Genomic DNA, 21,443 nt, shown 5'->3' with positions numbered 1-21,443 from the left:
ATGATCTCTATTGCATTTGGCTGTGCACAATGTGGTTAACCACAAATTTGTTAGAAATTTGCACCGCTGAAGTAGAACGTCAGGCGTGACAGGCCCTTTGTTGTCTCTGTGTTTTGAAACATGCATTTTATCAGTTCGTTCTAAATTGATTTAGTCCACTTCCACTCACAGTTGTCCCCCCCACACAGCCATAAGGCCTCTGACCTCTTGGCAACAACCATGATGGACATGTACTATAAATACATTGCACTGTCACGTTACTATATGTGATAATCTGATTTATTGTAAGCTTTGTATTTTATCAAGCAATTAACAATGTGGCAGAGGAGGACTCTTGTCTGGATTTAAAATAATAACTCACAGATAATAAGTAACATTTAATATAGCGCTGTAATGATTAATCAAATAATAAATACAATCTATCAATAATCAATTAACAGTTAAGGTGCCTATTCAAGCGATTCCTGCTTTTTCAAATGTGAGAATTTGATGCTTTTTGTGTCTTATAGTAAATAAAAAAATTCAGGTTTTGGCTTTTGTGGTTAAACTTGGTGTCAACTTGGCTAAATTGTGATGGGTTTGTTATTATCTCTTTTCTAAAGTCATTGAATTAAAAATATTAATGTAGTAATGAAACATGACACCACTAGAAAGCTGAATTCTTTAAGGCACACTTAGGGAAGCGGTGATATGCAATACATCACAAACACAAAATCTTCATATGTATTTAACTTTATGTCAGATGTCTTTACAAAAAAGAAATGAAATGTCTAAGGACAATGTGGCTCATTTAAATAGACAAACACGTCCCATGTCATTAGAAATTCTGATTCAAGGCAGTTGTTCTTGGATTTATAAAAAACAAACATCTGGTGGCATAAAGTGTATTTTTTTAATATTTAAAATACTGATATTTCAACAGTCTTTCAACAAGTGCAGAGTTGATCTGTGGGGAGAGAAGGTAATAATGTGCTTCAGGCTTCGGCTGAAAAAAGAATACAACCAGGAAAACAGTGGTGGTGCAACTTGGGTGCAAAAAAATCCCTCAAATTAGGAAAAGTCCCTCAAGATTGATGCTAATTTTAGTATTAATTACTGTCACGTAAAATAGTAATTGGACTCTTCAGCTCCTCTGCCCACCGGCGGTGTTTAAAGACGAGTTCTAGCTCCTCCTGCTGACGGTGACCCAGGTCTCGTCTTTAGGTGTGGACACCAGCTCAGATCTGACCTCCATGACTTGACCCTTCAACTTCTGAAGCTTCAGCTGCCGCGCCATCGTGCTGAGCAGGACGGTGGCCACAGTGTAGGCGAACCTGTCGGAGACACCAAACACAATTGACTGTGGAAAGCGTCCCCTGAAGTATCCAACCACGGAGTTGGTCCTGATCATTTAAAGTCTTTTATTAGATTTCTTCCAGGTTTGATCTCTGTGTTTTAATGTGATTCTGTACCTGAGCTCTGGGCACGTTTGATTCCCCGAGAAGCCGAGCAGAGAGAAGCTCTTCCTGACTGAATCCTCCTCAAAACGATCTGGATCGAACCTGAAAGATTTCAGAGTCATCACTAAATCAGACACTGGACAAATAAATATTCGTACCTGGAAAAAACTGCCTGTGATGCTGTTACATCCTTTTAACCATCAATATTCGTCAATATGAAGCCAACCTGTAGGGGGTGCTCCATGTGTCAGAATCTTGCAGGACTACTCCCAAAGCATAAATCACCAAAGTCTGAAAGATGACAAAATCAAAACATGATCTTCTAAAATAGTTAATACAGTTATTATGATGTTTTTCACTATAATATTAGTGTTTCTTGTCTTCCCAAAGTTTAAATATAAAAACTGAGCACATTTATTCATTATTTAATAATTCCACGAGCCTTTAACTGTTTCCTTATCCCCTGTCTGATTATTAGTTCTTTTCTCAAGGCATCTCGACAACAAACCTAACACAAACTTCACTGATTGTCTGTAATACTGTGACAAACAGCCGGGAAGAAATCGACGGACAAAGAGCCGCACACAGATGGAAACCAGATACCTCTTTGGGGATGACGTGTTGATCAACCTTCCCCTCCACTTCCTGAAGCCGAGCCGCGACCGGGGTCAGCTTGGCGGTCCTCACCGTCTCATTGAGGACCTGCTGGCAGTATCTGGTCAAGGACAGAAATTAAATAAGACTGAGTTCAGCGAACGCTTGTTTCACTGTCAGGCATCCAGCTGTAGAGTTATGCCAGGTTTAAAGATGTTACCGTAGCTGAGGGATCTTGTCCAGAGAAATTGGAGCCGAACCCAAAACTTCTGTCAGCTCCTGGTTCAACTTGTCCTGGACTTCCTCTGAGGTGGACAGGAAGTGAAGTGCCCAGATACACACTGCAAAATCACAACATTTAACAGTGACGCTGAGGAGATCCATCATGAAATATGTTTGATGGTGAGATTTCATCTCCAGCCGTCTTCACAGTGGTCACTTACAGTTGGCAGTGATGACGCATCCAGCCAAAGTGAAAACCATGCAGTCCTCCATGATCTGAAACAAACAACAAAAGGCATTTCAGTACATTTTCAGACCTTCGCGGTAACTGTGAAGATTTGTCAATTACCGCTCAGGTTTCAAACCAGAGTGGGAGACTTCATCAGTATTCACCTGTCGCTCTGTGAGGCTGGACTGAAGGAGAGCGTCAACAAACGCCGTCTGCTTCTTCTGGGCTTTTCTCTCCTTCGCCACTGACAGCAGCACAGACTCCATCTCTGACTGAGCTGAAGAAATTATATAAAAAAAACAAAAACATTATTAGACTCATTAGACTCCAGTTCCTTTAACATATTACAGGCCTGACACCTGAGGATAAAGGTTAAAAAGTCTGGGTTTTTGCTTCCAGTCCCTCAGACGGCATCCAAGATTAACTCCAGCCAGATGCCAAGTGTCTGAAACAACTGCCCTTGGCAGCAAATCAATAAAGGTCCCCAAGAACAGTGGCGGTTCACTGATTAAGGTGATAGCCCTGAATGGGTTGGGTATGGCTGTTCTCCCACTCTATTTCTATCGGTCTGAAACACAGCTTTACACACAGATCATGGCTGAGCCACTGCAAAGCCCTGTATCTCTAAAGCAACAAGAACGAGAGCAGCATCCCACATTTCAACACACAGCAGGTGTGAGGGGGCAAAAATGGTAAAAACCGAAGACCAAGACAAAAAATGTGACTTGCTAGACTCAAAAATCAAGACAGACAGCAGTTTCGTGCTCCCACACATCCTTCAATAACCTCACTCACCTTTCTCATAGTGTCCTTTTCTGCTGGTGCTCTTCTCCAGGGAGCCGTCCAAGTAGCCTTTTCCGATTACTGACCAGATCTGGTGGCGTCGAAGTGAGTTAGAAGATGCGAAAAAATTAAATAAGAAATGTATTTCAACAGAACTTCCTGGATTACACCCTGCAGAAAAAGTCAAGGAAGTGAAAATATTAAAATACAAGGAACTGCTACCTACTGTGATGTCGATGCCTTTAATTTAGCTATTTAACTATATATAGATGAGGTCACCAATTCTTTCCAGTTTTAAATACAGTACAAGAAGTACTTTTTAAAACATGCAAGAAATCGATCGTGCAAAATGCACAAGAGCGAATTTTGACACGCACAGGTGATATTTGGTGACTTAAGATGTTTAAAGCAATCTGCCTCACCGCGTCATGGTTCTTGCGGAAGGAGATGACCTCTGCGTCGTCTTTGAAGCGCTCGCCCAGAGCCAGCTGAGTGACCGTCTTCATGGCCAGGCCCAGCAGGTGGGCGCACAGTGGGGTGTGCTGGTCCTCCGGGAACGACTTCCACTTTCCGACCAGCTCCTCCACCAGCTGGGAAACACAAGACGATCCCAGAGGGGATGTTTTGAAAAATGCTCAATACTTCTAAACCATTCTATGCGTCAGCAGCACAAACCTGGAGCACGAGAGGAAAGTTGTTCTCCAGTGTGTTGTTGATGGCGCTCTCGTACACCTTTTTCCTCATCATGGCCTCACTGGCCCCGCCTCCCATCCCTGACTGGTAACCCAGCAACGACTTCAGCATCGTCTCAAAGGAGTCGGCTGAGAGGAGCAAAAGGAAAGTGTCGAGGTTATTTTCGTTTACAAAGCAACGACTGTGGTTTTATTTCCTCCCTGCTGGTGGACTCACTGGTGTGGTTGGGGTTGATGTGCTGCTGCAACTGGTTCACGGAGCCCAGGCTGACCACCGGCCGACCACCAAACCAGAACGACGCCACAGACCCGTGCTCCTGATGCAGGCTCATGAGGAACTCGTGCAGACTGCCTCTGTTCACGATGTCCTGCAGGTTGCCATCCCTGACGAGGCAGAAAACAATGGATGTGAATCTGATGTTAACAGCCGGTTATACACATTTGATGAATAAATACGTGTGATGCCACCAGACATTCATTTCCTTTGACTAAATTGAAGTTTGTAGAAGCTGCAAAGACATATAGATACTTACTTTTCATCTGTAGGGTTAAGACCTGGGATGCCAGATGCTTTCCTGGATGACTGCAAATAAAGTCACAAACAGATTTGAGCTGTTACAGTAATTCATTGTTTATACGATTTAAATTAGCATGTATACATAAGTGCACTTTCTACACAGGGGCTAATACACACATTTCCTTCGCCAATAAACAAATCCAGCTAACATCCATTCAAGGATATGGAATCCCATTGGATAAAATGCTGATTTAAGGCGTCTTTGCTTCCACACATGCTAACACACCACGTTTTGTACTTTGATCATTAATTTTAACCTTAAGATAAAATCGGCTTGTAAGTGGCGAACTTTATAGAGTTCGATTTCTGTATTTTTTACTTTTCTAGCTCGTTTTGGCGAGTAGATCAACACTGGGTTCCGCCCACTTTTGACTTGGTAAAGTTGAATTTTCTTGAAGCAGTTTTCTGTTTGGTGTATTACACTAAAGCCGAACTTATAAACAGATCACAATGTCAGTGTGTGAATCTTGAATGGGCTTGAAAGTGATGCTCCCGCTCTCCAGGGCAGAGATGCAATGTTAAATTCCCCCATTTTAAGGCGGAGCCTGGCGAGGTAACGACTAGCTGAGAAGCTAACTTGAAACTTGCAGGGACGTACCGGGTACAAGTAGAGAACCGCGCCGACTAACATGATGACGAACGTGACGGCGAAGATGGCGAAGTCCAGCATGACTGCTCACGTTCAGCAGAACAGTTTTTAGTGACTTTGACTCATGAACATCTGGATGTTTTTCCACCTAAACTCTGTTAGCGTCACCACGTCAACACACACTGCAGCTAGAGGAGGGGTCCGGGCTCGACTACACGGTCTGGACAGGGAGAAGCAAGCGAAAAGGGTGAAATCGATACTGAAACTATAGCAACACTCACACGTTTTTTTGTGTACGTGTGCGTTTTCATTTTTTATACACGTTTTATTATTATAATATATTTGTATTTACTATGTATTTATTTTATTACTAATTCATTCAATCATCATCCTCTCATTCACTGTATTTCTTTTTTATTCTAATTTGTATTGTTGTTTTATCCTCTTGGGAAGTCCTTTGTAACTTAAGAGTTGTGTCTTACAAATAAAGCGAATAAAACTATTATTACTGAGTTTTTGGTCACACCGTGGGAATTCCAGCAAAATAAAATAAAAACACATTGTTGAATTTGTTGGATAAAACCCTGTATTTAAAAAAAAACAACAACAACATATTGACATTTAAAAAACACAATACAACACAAGTTTAATGCGGAAACACAGTGCAAAAATATGTGCAAAGTTGTAGTGTCGCAGCGGATACACATGTTCCTCAGGCGATCATTTCGGATTTGTCCTCCGGTTTGGGCGGCTCCAGCTCCATGGCCATGAGATAACCTGAAGGGCAAGACATTTAAATCAAACAGGGATCTTCCTTTAAAGCAACCCCCCAAACACAAACACAGATTCTTCTCTCTCACCCTCAGTGTAGTCGGTCTCAGGTTGGGACGCTATTAAGATCCAGGCCAGGCCGACAAACAGCGCCACCACCAGGTTGATTGTCACCCATGGGTGGAGGATATCGTGCTCGGACCCTGGTGGCCTGGAGAAGAAAAAGAGAGAGCCTCAGGTTTCATATCCAGGCTTCGTGTTGAGAGGTAAAAACCTAACATAGCCCGGTTCCAGTGATCTCACCATAACGTTGTGTTGAAGGACGGGTACAGGTTGATTCGATCACTGGTCATCTGCTGGCTCAAGCACAGGACCAACGCCGAGAAATCCACTACACGAGAGGGAGAAATAAAACTGAAACCAAACACACACCAGCTACTTCAGGTAAAAAAAGGAACCTGTTGACACTCAACCATCGAAGTTTGAAGAAACAAACACAGGGCGGACTCACAGAATGAGGCGAGAGCGACGGGATCCAGGGTGATGAACTCTCGCAGAGCCATGGAGCCTTTGGCCAGATTGACTCTGAGAAGAAGAGAAGGTTTTTACGATACTGACACGAGCTTTCTCAGCTTCATACTCGGAGATAAAAACATGCACATTTGGACAGATTTTAAATAAACAACCATTAACACTGCAATCAGATAATTTTTTACTTGAAATTAAAATGTCAGCATATGAGCAAAGTATTCTGTGTCCTTTCACGCTGTGTTTTTATTCGGTGGTATCTTGATCTGGGTAATAGCAGCAGCCAAAAGTGAGATTGTCCTTTATTTAATGCTTTTTTATCACTGGGAATATTCCACATTTTCCTGCTCGGTTCACACATGGGCTCACTGGGACTTTTTTACAAGGGGGCTGACAGGAAAAGTTCCCAGAAATGCCCAGAGCAACTGACTCTGAACATTTAGGAAGATATCCACGCTTCAGTGCATGAGTGGGGAGCGTTGATCCTCACCTGTCGAAGGCGGCCACAGTGTTGATGGCCAGCAGCATGTAGAGCAGAGACTGGCAGGGGTACGCCAGGCTGTGGTACTGCTCCAGCAGGTTGGACAGAGCGGTGAGGTGCTGCCCGGCCAACATGTACACCACCACAACGTTCCACACGGTGCAGCCCGCCAGGAAGCCGTGACAGTATAGGCCGAACCTCCTAAAGCAGATGCAGAAGAGATGATATTTTAGAAAAGGGGGAAAGGACCAGGCATTCATGTGTGTTGTTTTTTCTTACAGAGACATGTTTCCTTCACCTGTAGCCTTTGTGCACTCTGATAGAAACGTCTCTGGTCGTCCAGAGCGGCTGAATGTGCTGGAAGTCCGTCATGTTATCCATCTGGTCGCTGGTCTTCCTCCAGTCGGAGCGCTCCGACGCCTGGAAACGCTCTGCACGGGAACGCACACACGGTTAAGTTAGTGTTTCACCATTTAACAGCCTCGATCACATCTTCTTCTTCTTCCTTTGTTACTCACTGTTCCTCTCGACAAACACCTTCCCGACCGGCTGGCTCTGACCCTGTGGGGCCGAGAACAGAGAATGCTGGGAGATAGGAGGGGGGGTGTCGGTGATGATGTCATCCTCTTCTACGTCCAACTCATCGGGAAGCTGCGACTCAACGACTTTTAACTTCCTAAAGCGACAACAATAAAGGTTATATCCATTACATCATAATTCATAATCGTGTTGTTGCTTCATTAAATCTCGTCTTTTTTTTGTTGATTCCGTATTTGATCACTTTTCTTATTTGAATGCTTTTTATGATGTTCTATTTTTCAACAATTATTACAAATACAACACAGACATGATTGTAAAAAATAAGTTTTCACAGATTTTGACATATGAAGACGTCACTTTGGACTTTTTTTGGGACGAATCAAGTCCTGGATTAACTGAGAAAAGATGAATTGATATGGAAAATAGCTGTTACAGTCAGTCCTTGCAGATATAACACGTAGTGCTTTGAAATCGTACTTTTTCCTTTTGGTCTTTCTGACCACTTCTTCTCCGTCTGTGTACTGATCAGCTGCATCTCCGTTCACCAGGTCGGCCTGGTCGTCTTCAACATCTGAAACTGCGGCACAAGCGTGAATACATGTGAATATACTCCTCTATCCAAACTGAGCTGGTCATACTGTAGTTACTCCTTAACAAGGCACAGATCTGCCTCAGTTTCTGTTGGTTCTACAGTTAAATCGTTTTCTTGTCATGTTGAAAAAGCCTACGTGTGCTGTCTGTACACGCAGTCGGATTTTTTTACCGATAGTGGCAGTTTTCTTTTTCTTCCTCCTCCTCGGGGGAGGCGCTCCATTTGTGGGTTCCAGGGAAAGCTGCTCTCCCACCTCAGATGTCCTCCTACTGTCCAGGCCTCCCATCTCCAGCCCCTGATCTAAGAAACGAAGCGGTGCGTGAGTATTGACATTTTACTCTGAAAGGTTAAGTTGTGTTGATGGGTCCAACAATTTCTCCCTCGCAGCATTTCCCAGTTTGTGGGACACAGTGGGAGACCCTTTGTGTTTCGTACCGTCCACATCATCAACTCCATTCGTCTCCTTCCTCACCCTCTTCTTCTTTTGTCTCGGTGCTGCCGCTTCCCCTGCGTGAGAACAAAAAAAGGGAATCCAAATTAGAAAAGCTCCAGTACAAAAATAAAGAGGGATTCATGATTATATAAAATGAAATAAGAATGTTAATAGAATGTATATAGCCTCAACAAGATGCACATACAAGATATTAAATATGTTTGCTGTTATAATTATTATATTAAGATATATTCTATAGATTCTGACTCACCAGCAGTGTCTTGACTTCACGTTTCACACAACAGAGAAAGAGACGACAAAAATATGGGTCAGTACAAAAACTGTAAGTGAAAACAAAATGATGATTATATGGTCACAGTCAGAAATGAACACATTCACGTACCTCGTCATCGGGGGGAGCGACCGCTGTCCTCGCTTAAAAAAAAAAGAAAAACACAAGTCAGTTCTCTTCTTCATGTTGTTGTTAAAGGTTCTTTCCCAGCATCATCTAACAACCATCATTAATCCTAACCATTAATTATGGCCTTTGCTGAAATAATTAGTACAAACTGATTAACTGATCAAAAAATAAGAAATGAAGTTCGTCACATAGATTTCACATGAGGTCACAACAGGTCGAGAACACCTACAGAGAGATAGAAAGCTTAATTAAGACCCTTGTAAATGAGATGTCAAGATTTTTATAACTTATTTTTGAGGAAACTGATATCACTACTTTTAAAATTAATTAAATTAAGGATTTTCTTCTCTTTCTGGTCGATTCCAGCCCCGGTTTCTTAAAACTTTGATAAACACAGGAATAAACCGAATCCAGTACAAAATCTACCCGTCTACCATTAACGACAGTGCTGAGAAACAACAAATCAAACACTGCAGGTGGTGAAATTGGATTAGTGAAACACTCGGACCCATCAAACGCAGCGTAAACACATTAACAAATGATCTCTCGTTGAAAACAGTGAGCTCAGGCACAGAGAAAGAGTTTCACTTTGACAAACCAATAGAAACACGATACACCTGCTCTTATAAAACCAGTCGCTTTGAGGCTATTTAAGTCTTGGACACTTACATAACACCTGAACTGGTTTGGAGTTTAATAGAGTTTTAAAATGTTAAGGATAAGGCATCAGAAATAAAGATCTTACCATTGTCTTTCTGGCCATTTCCCCCTGAGAATCGAGTAAGAGCGGAGTGAAGCCACAAGTGACATCCTGGCTGTTAAATCCTCGGCTAAATCTGTGTTCATACATCTGCCACGACGGAGGATTACTCAGGGTAAGAGGTCAGAACCTTTTCTTTTTCTTTTTTTTTCAAACTCTTGAAGCAGTGGCTGTGTGTTTATTTTTGAGGAAGTGCGCGTCTGTGGAATCTGGTTTTAATCTCTGCGACAACAAAGCTTAGTCTATTTCTTCTAGGTTTGTTTGGTGACAATCGAGGAGTAAAAGCTTTTATTTTTGACTCAGAAATCAAAACAGAGAAACGCAATGAATCCTCATATATAAGAAATTAAAGCTGCTGAATTTTATATTCCCTTGATAAATAACTTAATCAATAAATAAACTATATAAAATCGGTCTGCAACTCTGTTCGTGTTGAAATGACCAAACGACATTTTCCTGTTCAGAGAATCATTACATCACATTCTGATCCTCTGAAGGAAATCTATGAATCAGCCAATACCATAGTTACATATTCGATTGGCCAACAAAAACATTTTCTGATCCCAATCGTGTCCCGAACAGTGAATATAATCCACAATCCTAAAATCTAAATAAGGAACTTAATCCCAGATCAAATAAAGGCCTCGTTTTTTTTTTAGAATGTTAAATGTTTGATTTGTTGTGTGAACTTTTTGTGAGTTTGATGTCATGCTAAATGTATTTCTGCTTCCTGTCTTGATTGTTGTTGCGTCCTGACAAGTATCAACATAATTAAAAACTACAAAACACAGATTATAATTCCACACGTGTTACATTCAATGCTTTAGTATTTCTGTTTCTGCAAATGTTCCTTTTGAGGACAGTGCATCTTTAAACAACTATAATAAATAACATTAATGACGATGGCACAGCACAGTGATGGGGTTTAAAACCCGGATACTTCACTCACTAACCTGTGGAAGAGGCGGAAGCTCCCTGGGCCGCATCTTCTGTTGTAGAAACACAGAATATTAGAGATGTAAACATAACTTTACAATGCGAATGTCTAAAAACACACAGAGTTAGAACACAACCGTTAGCTAGACAAACAACTCAAAACCGCTAGCTCTGAGAATGCTAACCCTTAAAAGCCACTTATACCGTTATTTAGGAAAACAAACGCGTTAGCTACCGTCGAGTTTTCCGTTTTCCAATCCGACTGTTCTGAGCTGAACCTCTCAAAGCTCCTCCAGTGGAATGAACTCCACTTTCTTGGTGTTTATCAAAGACGACATCAGTTTGAAAGTGAACAAACAGCGACTTCTCCCGTTGTTCGCTTTATTTACATTCTGCAAGAGGCGATGTTGCCACCCGGACTCATTTAAGAGACGAACCCAACACTCCTTTCCTGCGTCTTCACAATAAATGTCCCATGTCAAGGGAGAACAGGTGAAAAAAAAGACAAGTGAATGCAGTGATAAATTACTATCAGAGTTGCTTTATTAACGTCACAAACAGGTACAAGTTTTAAAATGTCATCGCTTTGCATGCACTTTGGTAGTATTTTACTATGAAAAACATGGTTTAAGGTCACTAAGTGCTATTTTTGCAAGTTTGCCAAACACAGCATTTGGTTAATTTTGCTTTTTTGTAAACCGTGGGTAAATTTTTGGCATGCAATGACAAACGCTAAGCTATAGAAAAACATAAAGAAATGATTAGACGTGACATGTGGAGAACTTCATCCTATTCTGTGGCTCCACCACACAGAATCTACACAGGGAGTCCGCTCACCTGGATCATTCTTTCAGATTATTGTAAAGTATCCATCCTACGAGATAAAAAAACAACAACTACATTTTGATTTCTACTTGTAAACATCAGTTGGACAAACCTTTTTTGCAGATCTGTGTTACAACAGAGGGGAGCAGGGCAAGGAATTGAAAAGCTACGTGCAAAGTACAAATCTACCTTTTTCTAAGCACTCTCTCACTGTAATAACTCCAAGACCGTAGTGTTATTATACGTGTCTAAATACAGTTGTCTTCCTACTTTTAAAAGACAAACAAAAAGCTGATTAAACTGACAGAGTTTCAGGGATTTCTTTGGGCACGAGTCCAGCTTCATCTCGTCTTTGGGGATTTGACGACGACTTAAGAACCAGATCAAGCACGTCAGAAACACCCGGATCAAAATATTCCGATTTTTTTCTTTTCATGCCCTACTCCCCTTGAAAATGCAGCGTTGGACACAAAAACAAATTGATTTCAAAGTTAAGCTTTTCCAGATGATATTCCAACCGGTTTCGGGTCCACATCTCTCTTCGCCCCTCGTCTTCTCCTCCATCCTCCCTCAGGACTCGGTGGTGGGCCGTATCCAGCTGGCAGGGACCCACTGCGGCTCGTCCTGAGCCTTCCTCACCGCGGTCAGCAGCTGGACGCAGGAGTCCTGCAGCTCATCGTTGACGATCACGTGGTCGAAAAACTGACAGAAGTGCGACTCCATCTTGCGGGCGGCCTCCTCCATCTCCTGGAAGTCTTCGCTCTGTTGGAGGACAGAGAATTTTAGATGAAAATGTTCAAAAAATACAAATTAAATAGGTTTGAAATGACACATATCATGATGTGGTGCTCTTGAGTATATAAACGATGAAATGCAGGATGTAGTACTCCACTACACACGTTGATGTACTCTTTGAATAAACATGTAGATATTTGGAATATAAATATGTGACTTTTTCTAATGAGTTTTTAAATCTGAACTGAAATACGGAAAAGAACTGAAGTAAGAAAAAACAGAATCATAAAAGTGATCTTACTTTGAAGGGTCTGTTGACAAAGTAGTTGGTGGTGATGCACGAATCCTGTCTGGTCTCCCTGAGGTGCTCCAGAGGCGGAGGCTTCACATAGATGATGTAGGCCTTCAGTTCGTGGGTCCTCACTGCCTGAATGGCCTGAATGGAGAAGATAGATCAGAATTAAATGAATTCTAATCAAAGCTGTTTTTAATAAAAAGATATAAAAGTGATGGAAACTCAAATGGTTCTAATTTAATCCGTTTGTTAACAGAATTATTTGAATTTAGACACAACGAATGATGATAATGTCATATATGGAAAACACAAATTTGTTCCTTGACTCCGAAACTTAAAACTTGAATCCCTGCCACAGTTCATGTTGGGTTTACGTTGGGCTCGATGTCGATGACGCAGATCTTTCCCCGGTTTAAAACCTCCCTCACAGACTCGATGCTGGTGCCGTACAGATTCCCTTTGTACTCGCCGTACTCCAGAAACCTGTGGGACATCATCACCATCATTTTAATACAAGTTGTGTTGTGTGCAGATACAGGATCGTTATATTTCTTACACAAATCAGGAACAAAATGTGAAACTTTGACCTTTATTTCAAACTAAAATGGATCAGACAAGCATTACAAAGTCTCTTCCACACTCTGATCTGAGAATGAAGCAGAAATATAATGTCAGCGGAGGCCGTCCTACCTGTTGTTATAAACCATGTTGTCGAAGACTTCTCTGCTGGTGAAGAAATATTCTCTTCCCGACTCCTCGTAGGCTTTGCGTGCTCTCGTGGTGTCTGGTCAAGGAAAAGAAAAAGAATCTCATTAATCACATTTCATTTAAAAACTTACCATCACGGGTTGGGATGTGCTTTTATATATATATATTCTTTTGCGTATTTATCTCAGTGTAAATGTACTGGATCAGAGTGTCGGATACATACAAGCTAAAGCTCCCTGGAAGACGTTGGGGTTCATTTCAATCAAGCGCCTCCGAAGTTCATTCACACCCACACTAGACGGACCTGCGAACATCAGAAAAAAACATCTACAACTTGATCCTAATCATACATTTCATCACCCTGATCCATCGACAGTTCATTTTAAACGTTTATACATTATTGTTATTAATTTATTGATGCACTAAAATAAAAAATGCTGGGTGTACCTAAGAGGGCGATAAGGCGGTGTGGGTCCTGTGGTTGCCGCTGGTAGCGAACCACCTCCTCGTACGGGCTGTTGAGGGTGCTGTGGCAGCTGCTGGGACAGCGAGTGTGGCAGGACGGCTGCGTGGTGCTGTGAAAGTGCCGCCTGCACAGACGCATGCTGCGCCTGAAGCCCGCTGAGGTCAAATGAAGATAAAAGCCATGAGTGTACTGATCCTGATAGAAACTTACACAAAAGGGATAGATTATGATGTATAGTATAAATGAGCATCTTTATGTTTGGAGACTTACTTAAGTAAATCCCCTCAATGTTGCTGGTGAAGTCATCCTCCTCTGGTTGGATATGAGGAGAAGCACAGTGAGACATGGAGGGAGAGTGGAAGAAGGGATGGTGAAAAATTTAAAAGGAAGAAATAAAGATACTGAGGAAACTATATATATTTTGGGTAGGAGCATCAATAAAAAACTATTCATCATTTGTTTATCTATTTGGCCGTCAATTTATTTATTCATTTCCTTTTTATTTGGTAGTTTTTTTCTCCCTCCCTATATTTAAAGTCCTCCCTTTATTTAAAATTATTCTCACCTTCTCTGAGCTCCTCTGACATTTCCCCCCGTGAGACAGCAGGAAAATTCGGAAAAGATAAAACAAAAAACCAAAGCTTTAGATGAAGGACAGGTAACAGAGCTTTGTATCTTGAACACCGAGTTCAGAATCAAAGACGGATTAGATCCACAAAGACTTACCTACCAGATTCAAATGCCTCCTCATCTGTCAGAAAGGAAAACACACACACACACACACAAGACGTTAATCACAAAGCAGCAAAGACACATAAGAAGTTTGTGAGATGAAAAACCAAGTGGCAGCTGAGGCTTTACCTGCTTCGAGACATTTCTCATCAATGGCCATCATGTCTTCCTCTGTGGGTGGAAAGTAAAAAGTTATATCTGAGGGAGAACATAGAAATACATGTCGTTTTTTGGCCCCAAACCTGAAGTGTAATCTCCGCTTACCTTCGTCTACAGTGCTCACTTCAGTAAGCGTGGAGCAAAACACAAGGAAAACTCTACTGTGACATCAGGTCGTACAGGGAGCGTCACACCAGAAACTGAGGTGGACTGTTAATTCAAAGTCTGAGGTGAGTTAAAGATGATGTGGGCGGACTCACAGGTCTGAACGCAGGCATGTGGCTGATAAGGCTGAGCCCACCAGAAATCCCTCTGCTTCCTGTTACAACACACACATCCAGGTTTCAATGAATCCATTTCCAAAAGGTCCAACCAACAGTCCAAAAAGCTAATTATTAATTTCTGACTTTTTAAAGCGACAGTAATCCACGACTGCTTGTGTTAAGATGACACCTATTTTTTTTTCCCTTTAAAGATCAGCAGAGAAAACTGAACACACACAAGCGAATGTCCTCTGGGGTTCGTGCATCGTGTAAATATTCCGCCAAAGTGGAGAGGATAATTAAAAACTGACAGGCTAAACAAAATCAAACCCTTCAGACCGTCTGAGCAGGTTGGTGGAGGGGATGAGGCCGGCGCAGTCCGTGTTGCTGGGAAGTTTCTTGGCCTGCCACCAGAGGGCGTCGGTCTGGTCCACGATCTCCAGCACGTCGCCCTTTCGGAAGCTCATACCGGCGTCGGCGCAGGGGATGGACGGGTCCTGTTGGGGGCTGTAGTCGGCCATGGACCGCACGTAGAGCTAGCACCAGACAAAACAGTTTGTAGAGATGATATGTATGTTAATGATTTGATTTAAAATAACAAATCTTCAATAGATTCATATGTGTGACTATGAGGTAGGTATAGATGACGGTGATTTACCATTGTCTGGTTGTGGACCGGCCTTTCTGTGATGGGAACCACCTTGAACATGATGGTGCCCTGCGACCTCACTTGCTGAAGAAACCACGCGGATTGATTAAATGACACGCAGGACTCACAGCAGTTTTATTTGAGTGGTTCACGGTGGAACGTAAAAGCCGCCGTGACGCACTTGACCTACCACGACTTGGATGACTTGCTCAGGCTCCATCCCGGCCACGGGGAAACCGTTCACCTCTATGATCCGGTCCCCTGCATGGAGCAGACCTGCAGGCGCACACACACAAATACAAATTGAATTTAAATGAATCCCCTTCTGTAATTGACCCTAAAGTGCTTTATTTTGGTGAGAAACAGAGATATTCATATTCATATGGCTTTCAGAGATTATTTTCGTGGTTTTCTTTATTGACTGGAGCTGACCCAAGTGTTTTTAACTGACAAGTGCTGATCTTTGACGATGCTATAAAGTGAAATCGCGTCAAAGGGCCAGTTACTTTTGTCGAGGGGCAATTGAAAGCGCTGAAAATTGAGCTCAAGATATTTTGTTCAAGTTTTTGTAGCTTTTTAATTTGTTGTATTTTTACAATCACCAACATGTCATGACATGAAATAAAGTTATCTTAGCTTCTTAATTAACATTCGGCTCACCACTTCGATCAGCCAGTCCTCCGTGAATCACCCGGGCGATGAAAATCTCCCCCGTGACCTCGTTCCTCTTTATAGTCGCTCCCTAGAACAGAAAAAGATGAAAATGCAGAAATAAAATAAACCTGTTGAATCACAGAAACCAGGACAGAGAGACACTGATGGAGTCTGTGGGACGCAACGACAGGATGAAAACCAAACGCTCAGAATGAAAGTGAACCAGAGCTCCACGTGAACAGCGGTGAAGTTGTTGAAATGAAGGCTCCACATGTCAGACATCGTTGGTGATGAGGAAGAAGGAGATGATGGAAATATGAAGGAATGAAAAAACGATACAAGACGATGTAGAAAACCACAAGAAAATTTCAACTACCACTGTGCACGTTTAGAAGTCAGCCACTCTGCAGAGACGGCTCGAAAGGACCCATGAAGTCCATTTTCTGGACACTTTCGTCTACGCGTCTCACGTCGCCTTCTTTTTCTTCTTCTTCTTCCGCTTGTTTGAGCGACCTCCTTTCTCCTGCCCGTTGATCAGCGGATGCTTGGACGTTTGGAGATCAGCAAAGGTGTGCTGCTTCTGAGGCAAAGGGACATTTTTGGATTTTACGGTGGTTCGAGGTGACCCGCCGCAAGACACAGACAGACCGCTGGTGCCCTGGGAGGTGGAGGGAGCGTCGAGCGAGCTGCTGAGGGAGCTGGAGGAGGAGGTGCAGGAAGGAAGTGATGGGAAGGAACATCTGGATTGGTGTGTCAGAGACGGGCGATGCCCTCGAGGCTTCGGACTTGGGCTTTTCTTGGGTGTGCTGACCGGCTCAGCGACTACATGCTTTGGGGAGTTGATGTCAGACTTGGAGGCGGAGAGGAGCGTCTGCAGCCGGTCCACCACCTGAGAGAGGAGGACTAAGGCGTGCGAGTTGTCCTGCACCGTGTCCGACATTCTTTCGGTGGCGGCTGCCATCTTCTCCCCTAGGAGCTTGATGTCCTTGGTGCTGTTCTCCATGGAGCTGGCGGCCAGCTGCACGGACGTCCTCAGCTCATCCAGACTCTCCTGCTTGGCGAGCTCGACGGGAGGCACCTGGGGCATCGCCATCACGCGGTGAGGGCGCATGGGGCTCGGGGGAGCCGTGCGGATGCGAGGGCTTTGGTTTCTGAGCCGACGAGGCAAGCCTGGCGGGAGGTAGTCGTCTATGTTGGCACAGTAAGGGACAGTGAGGCATGGGGGAGAAGTGGTCCAACGCCGGGATGTGGGAAGCGGGGATGGGGCGCCGGCAGACTCTCCCGTCTCATTCTCGCTGTCGAGCTCTTCTATGATGTTGTCTCCAAATGAGAAAATAGAAATGATTAATCCATGAAAAAGCAGGAAGTAGAGGTGATGGAAGATGAAGGTGCAATGATGAATGATGAAAAAATGCACGGGGTCTTCTTTTCTTACCAATCAGAACAGAGCTGTAGACCGAAGGCGCCGAGCGGTTCAGACTTGGCTCCCAGAGCAGGTTGGCGTAACAAACTCTACACTGGCTCACCGGTTTGCTACAGCACCCCCGACAGTTACTCGTTGGCTTATATTGAGGTGGGGTGTACGGCCGAGCCCCTACTGGGTGACACAGCGCTTCAGTTTGAGGGAAGCTGCTTCTCCGAACGCTACCCCACGATGAATCCCTGCCATCGAGGCGCTGGCTCTTGGCGGCGGGCCTCTGGAACCCGAACGCGCCGCCTCTGTGGAGCCTTTGCCAGGCCAGGCGTCTCACGGTTTCCCAGTGACTGCTCATCCCCGCTCTGGGGCTTTTTGCACGGGGAGGGGAGGCACTAGGCAGCGGCAGCCCAAGCCTCTGGTGGTTGCAAAACTGTGAGACAAGACAGTCACTCAAATATTCAACACAGGGACTGAAGAATATGGAATTATGGAATATCTGCTAGGAAAAGTGAGATTGAGTCTGCGTTAGTCAACAAAAAGAAAACACCAGAAAGACAAAGCAGTAACTAACGGGAGACACATGCATCAAGTATTTCGCAGAGATTGACACCAAATGTTTTTCTTAGAAATGCATCTCTTCCAGGAGCTTCGAACGTTTGGAAATCATCTGTAGCATCAACAGACAATTACACAAATGAGAGATTATACAATTCTAACATCTGGTCTCTGTTGGATACATCAGCTGTCCGATTTATATTGGGCAAAAAAAAACAACCTACATATTAAAATATCCATGTGCATCTGCTTACACAGACAGTAAAAATCAATGGTCCAATTTACTGTCCAGATACTTTTGGTAACATGCCGGTGACCAGGGGAGTGAATAAATCCAGATTTTTTAAAATCCTGACTCAGGGATATAAGTGGAATCTCTGAAAACGCTACATGAAAACAATTTGCATTAGAACGATGTTCTATCCCAGCGACAGTGTGACTTCATGTTCTGGAGCCATTTATATATGTGGCTCCAGAAGGTGAGGTTTATCTTTATGGGTTTCCCTAATACCCAACAAACCTGTTTTGTTGAGTAGGGATTAAAAAAATATAATGATCACATCAAAGCGTGGCCTTATTTTAGAGCCTAAATAGGGCCTCAAGAAGCTGTTCCCAAAAAATTGTACTAACCACATTGAATTTGCAGTTTTATGATTTAACAATGCCTAAATTTAGAGTGAGTAATGGAGAGGGATTAGGAATGTAGCTCACCAAGGGTTGTTTGTTTTTGACCAGGCAGACGATCCTGGTGGCCTCCTCGTCGTCCGGCAGGTCCTCGGGCATCGGTGGCAGCATTGGCTCATAGTCCCGCTGGGCCACCGAATCATGAGCAGACAGAAGAGCCTGCACACAACGCAGATCAGGCACAATACAAACTGCTGAAATGGTTGTCAAGATACAACACAAGTACGTTACTGAAATTGAGGTAAATATCAGGTCAACGTTTGAAGTCTGGGTAAATTAAAGCATAAAGCTGTCGCCCATGAAAATCTGCATTCTTTAATGATATTCACTCAAAAATATATTTGTAGAAGAAGTCTACAGGGAATATCATTTCAATATTTATGCAGAAAATGTAAGAAAAAATATATTATCAAGTATATTTCTATCTCTTGTTTTTGTGCCTTTGTCACTGACGTAGTTCACAGAATGTTTGCCGTATTTGTAACCGATTTAAAGTTTTAAAGCCAAAAAAAAGTCCACATCAGCACGATCAACTGGTTTCCCTGAAAAATAAATCAGCACAGAATCCCCGACACGGTTTCCTACCTGCAGGTGAGGCTGCCGCAGGAGACGGTAGAGCTCTTTGGCCTCTTCAGAGCCGCCCTGTAACGCCCTGATGTCGATCAGCAACTGCACACACAGGGATCATGACGCATATTTCATAAAAACATGTCCACAAAATGACTGTGAGAAAGGCGTTGTTAAAAAAAATAAAGAAAATCGAACCTGAAGTGAGAGTCCTGAAGCGTAGTCCAGAACCGGAGCTGGGGAATCTCTCAGGTGCCTCTGAAGACACTCGTAAACCTGAAAACAAATCACCTGAATAAATCACTACGAATTTAATAATAAAAGAAGTTATATTATTTACAGCAGTTCATTTTCCAGACCTTGAGCAGCGACTGCAGCCAGGGGGCGTTCAACAAACTGTGGAGAATCTCCGCTCCATCGATGTCCTGATTTACCGACTGCCTCACCTCCTCGATCACATCTGTCAGGATCTGACGCAGGCCTGCGACACACAAACGCATCGACCCACACACCGGGATTGTTATTTAGGAGTGTGAAAAGTAAAACCCATGAATAAACTAAAAGGGCCCCACTGACCGTGTTCTCCAAGTTCACAGTGGGGGTTTAACACCTGAGCCTCCACCGCCTGCCTCATGGTCATCGGACTCCCGACCTCTGACCCCGACTTCCCCGCTGACAGCTTACCAGTACTGGCAATGACCTGGAAAAAAAAAAAGAAGGTAACACAACATGGGAGGAGGGGGAGGGAGGAAAGTACAAGGTTGAGTACATTTATTAAATACATATCTAGTGGGAAGAGGTCAGGAGGTGCAGTCATTAGCGTGTGTGAACGGGGTCGGGGGTTAATGGAACACTTCACGGCAGCTTGAGTGAAAATACAGCGATGTGGACAACGTAATCTCTGGCTGACGAAGTATCGCAGGACATGCAGCAAAAACTCAGATTAATAAACAGTTTAATAATTGTGCTGTGACAGCATTCATATAGCCGTTATTTAAATTTGACATTTAAAGTAGAGCAATGTGATCGACCCCCCAAATAAAAAAAATGGGACAAAAAGCATTTAAGCAGGTTTTTCTAACCATCTTTTTATCCCTGGTCATGCAACACAAACAGTTGAGTGTAAGTAAAGTGGTAGTAAGAACTAAAAAAAAGCTACTTATGAGGTAAACACCCATCTGGCAAATGTCTGTAGTTAAGGAAGAGGATGACCCATCTGGCCTTCCTCCCAGCCCTTCTCTTTCTTTCAAATTAAGCAGGTGCACGACTCTTACCTGTACGACCAAGTCCTCAGGGATGCTGCGAACCTCTGTCCTGCAGCTCCTGCAGGTTTTAGCACCGTTATGGGTGCAGGAAACCGAAAATACGACGGGTAAATATTCCCTGGAGACTGGACGGAGCACTACGCTTTCATCGAACTACAAGGGAACGAGAGAGAGAGAGAGGGAGAGAGAGAGAGAGAGAGAGAGAGAGAGAGAGGAGGGCTGTAATCTCTCCCGATCCCACTTAATCCCGGGCAAGTGAGCTGCCTCCCTCTGGCCACCGGAAGCCAGTTCCCCTCTCACCGGCTGGCTGGCTGTCACCGTGCAGCCAAATCTTCTTAACTCTTTCAGCCTTTAGCGGCACGCAGGAGGAGCTGCAGGGAGAGGAGGAAACGGACTGAGGAAATGAAGGTGACTTTAGGATCACATTCATCAACAAATTAGAAAAGGGCTTTATGATTTCAGTTCTGAAGGGAGGCAAGAGTTTAAAAAGGTGGGAAAATTCCTTAAATTGATAATTAATGATCGGCTAATCTGCCAAATCAGCAGTTTATGAAGAGCGATGATGCTCAGACAGGAAATCTTTCCTCAGGGCCTGGGGTAATAATCTCCACATCGCTAATCCAATTCTCGAGGAAATCTTAAAAAACAAAGATGTCGTTTTGTGATCAAAACACTGAGATTATCCTTCTGCACTTGACAAAAAGCTCTTAAGGGGCTTGTGGTTGTTGGATAATTCTCACCTCACTCAAGTCTTAAGATCTATCGATGCCTCTGCCACAACAACACCAACCACCTCTGGCTTATTCTAACCTACAGAGAAAAAAAAACAACCATCTTTCATTAACATGCCAGTTATTTCCAGCAAAATCTATTTGAACTTGC

General features: G+C 43.3%; 3 protein-coding genes across 6 annotated transcripts; all 3 read right to left on the bottom strand.

Annotated features, from left to right (window-relative positions):
* Window positions 1–649: 649 nt before the first annotated feature.
* LOC118103416 (cytochrome P450 20A1) lies at window positions 650–5,362 on the bottom strand. The gene is made up of 13 exons (XM_035150336.2): window positions 5,135–5,362; window positions 4,493–4,542; window positions 4,177–4,343; window positions 3,943–4,088; window positions 3,690–3,857; window positions 3,280–3,358; window positions 2,649–2,761; window positions 2,477–2,531; window positions 2,254–2,374; window positions 2,043–2,154; window positions 1,666–1,730; window positions 1,452–1,541; window positions 650–1,313 (listed from the first exon to the last, which is right to left on the bottom strand). Exons 1-13 carry the CDS (start codon window positions 5,204–5,206, stop codon window positions 1,163–1,165), a joined length of 1,389 nt encoding a protein of 462 aa, XP_035006227.1. The 5' UTR covers window positions 5,207–5,362; the 3' UTR covers window positions 650–1,162.
* A 326-nt stretch (window positions 5,363–5,688) lies between these two features.
* LOC118103417 (transmembrane protein 237B) lies at window positions 5,689–11,012 on the bottom strand. Of its 2 annotated transcripts, XM_035150338.2 has the most exons (14): window positions 10,823–11,012; window positions 10,605–10,640; window positions 8,874–8,905; window positions 8,742–8,755; window positions 8,473–8,544; window positions 8,209–8,337; window positions 7,923–8,022; window positions 7,424–7,581; window positions 7,204–7,336; window positions 6,915–7,106; window positions 6,408–6,481; window positions 6,200–6,287; window positions 5,986–6,107; window positions 5,689–5,902 (listed from the first exon to the last, which is right to left on the bottom strand). In XM_035150338.2, exons 2-14 carry the CDS (start codon window positions 10,635–10,637, stop codon window positions 5,838–5,840), a joined length of 1,212 nt encoding a protein of 403 aa, XP_035006229.1. In that variant the 5' UTR covers window positions 10,638–10,640; window positions 10,823–11,012; the 3' UTR covers window positions 5,689–5,837. The 2 variants fall into 2 exon arrangements, with proteins under 2 accessions (XP_035006229.1, XP_035006228.2); XM_035150337.2 differs by lacking the exons at window positions 10,605–10,640; window positions 10,823–11,012 and adding an exon at window positions 9,637–10,563.
* A 96-nt stretch (window positions 11,013–11,108) lies between these two features.
* Window positions 11,109–21,310, bottom strand: mpp4b (MAGUK p55 scaffold protein 4b). Of its 3 annotated transcripts, XM_047339089.1 has the most exons (22): window positions 20,571–20,889; window positions 19,873–19,996; window positions 19,656–19,777; window positions 19,495–19,572; window positions 19,315–19,398; window positions 18,757–18,888; window positions 16,080–16,161; window positions 15,610–15,695; window positions 15,429–15,503; window positions 15,110–15,306; window positions 14,768–14,826; window positions 14,613–14,630; window positions 14,478–14,519; window positions 14,347–14,367; window positions 14,182–14,196; window positions 13,887–13,928; window positions 13,598–13,771; window positions 13,374–13,454; window positions 13,133–13,226; window positions 12,817–12,925; window positions 12,449–12,583; window positions 11,109–12,174 (listed from the first exon to the last, which is right to left on the bottom strand). In XM_047339089.1, the coding sequence occupies exons 2-22, from the start codon at window positions 19,934–19,936 to the stop codon at window positions 11,983–11,985; spliced, it is 1,902 nt and encodes a 633-aa protein (XP_047195045.1). In that variant the 5' UTR covers window positions 19,937–19,996; window positions 20,571–20,889; the 3' UTR covers window positions 11,109–11,982. The 3 variants fall into 3 exon arrangements, 2 of the variants coding, with proteins under 2 accessions (XP_047195045.1, XP_047195044.1); XM_047339088.1 differs by having other exon boundaries at window positions 14,478–14,630; window positions 20,571–20,894; XR_007032458.1 differs by lacking the exons at window positions 11,109–12,174; window positions 12,449–12,583; window positions 12,817–12,925; ... (9 more) ...; window positions 15,110–15,306; window positions 15,429–15,503 and adding exons at window positions 16,450–17,393; window positions 17,509–17,920 and having other exon boundaries at window positions 15,637–15,695; window positions 20,571–21,310.
* Window positions 21,311–21,443: the final 133 nt, after the last annotated feature.

Source organism: Hippoglossus stenolepis, chromosome 24 (assembly GCF_022539355.2).
Source record: "Hippoglossus stenolepis isolate QCI-W04-F060 chromosome 24, HSTE1.2, whole genome shotgun sequence".
NCBI lineage: Eukaryota > Metazoa > Chordata > Actinopteri > Pleuronectiformes > Pleuronectidae > Hippoglossus > Hippoglossus stenolepis.
Note: the sequence above shows the minus strand (reverse complement) of the source record. Positions and strands in the feature narration are given on the sequence as shown.

Excerpts from the sequence above, each read along its gene's own strand:
- LOC118103416 (XM_035150336.2), bottom strand. The coding sequence starts at position 5,206 with ATGCTGGACTTCGCCATCTTCGCCGTCACGTTCGTCATCATGTTAGTC. Across the intron at positions 2,375-2,476 it reads ATGCGTCATCACTGCCAACT|TGTGTATCTGGGCACTTCAC; the intron begins GTAAGTGACCAC and ends GTGATTTTGCAG. Across the intron at positions 2,155-2,253 it reads GACAAGATCCCTCAGCTACG|ATACTGCCAGCAGGTCCTCA; the intron begins GTAACATCTTTA and ends GTCCTTGACCAG.
- LOC118103417 (XM_035150337.2), bottom strand. The coding sequence starts at position 9,741 with ATGTATGAACACAGATTTAGCCGAGGATTTAACAGCCAGGATGTCACT. Across the intron at positions 8,906-9,636 it reads AAATGGCCAGAAAGACAATG|CGAGGACAGCGGTCGCTCCC; the intron begins GTAAGATCTTTA and ends TTTTTTTTTAAG. Across the intron at positions 7,582-7,922 it reads AGAAAGACCAAAAGGAAAAA|GAAGTTAAAAGTCGTTGAGT; the intron begins GTACGATTTCAA and ends TTGTCGCTTTAG.
- mpp4b (XM_047339088.1), bottom strand. The coding sequence starts at position 19,936 with ATGACCATGAGGCAGGCGGTGGAGGCTCAGGTGTTAAACCCCCACTGT. Across the intron at positions 15,696-16,079 it reads AGGACTGGCTGATCGAAGTG|GTCTGCTCCATGCAGGGGAC; the intron begins GTGAGCCGAATG and ends GTGCGCCTGCAG. Across the intron at positions 13,455-13,597 it reads CCGCCTTATCGCCCTCTTAG|GTCCGTCTAGTGTGGGTGTG; the intron begins GTACACCCAGCA and ends TGATGTTCGCAG.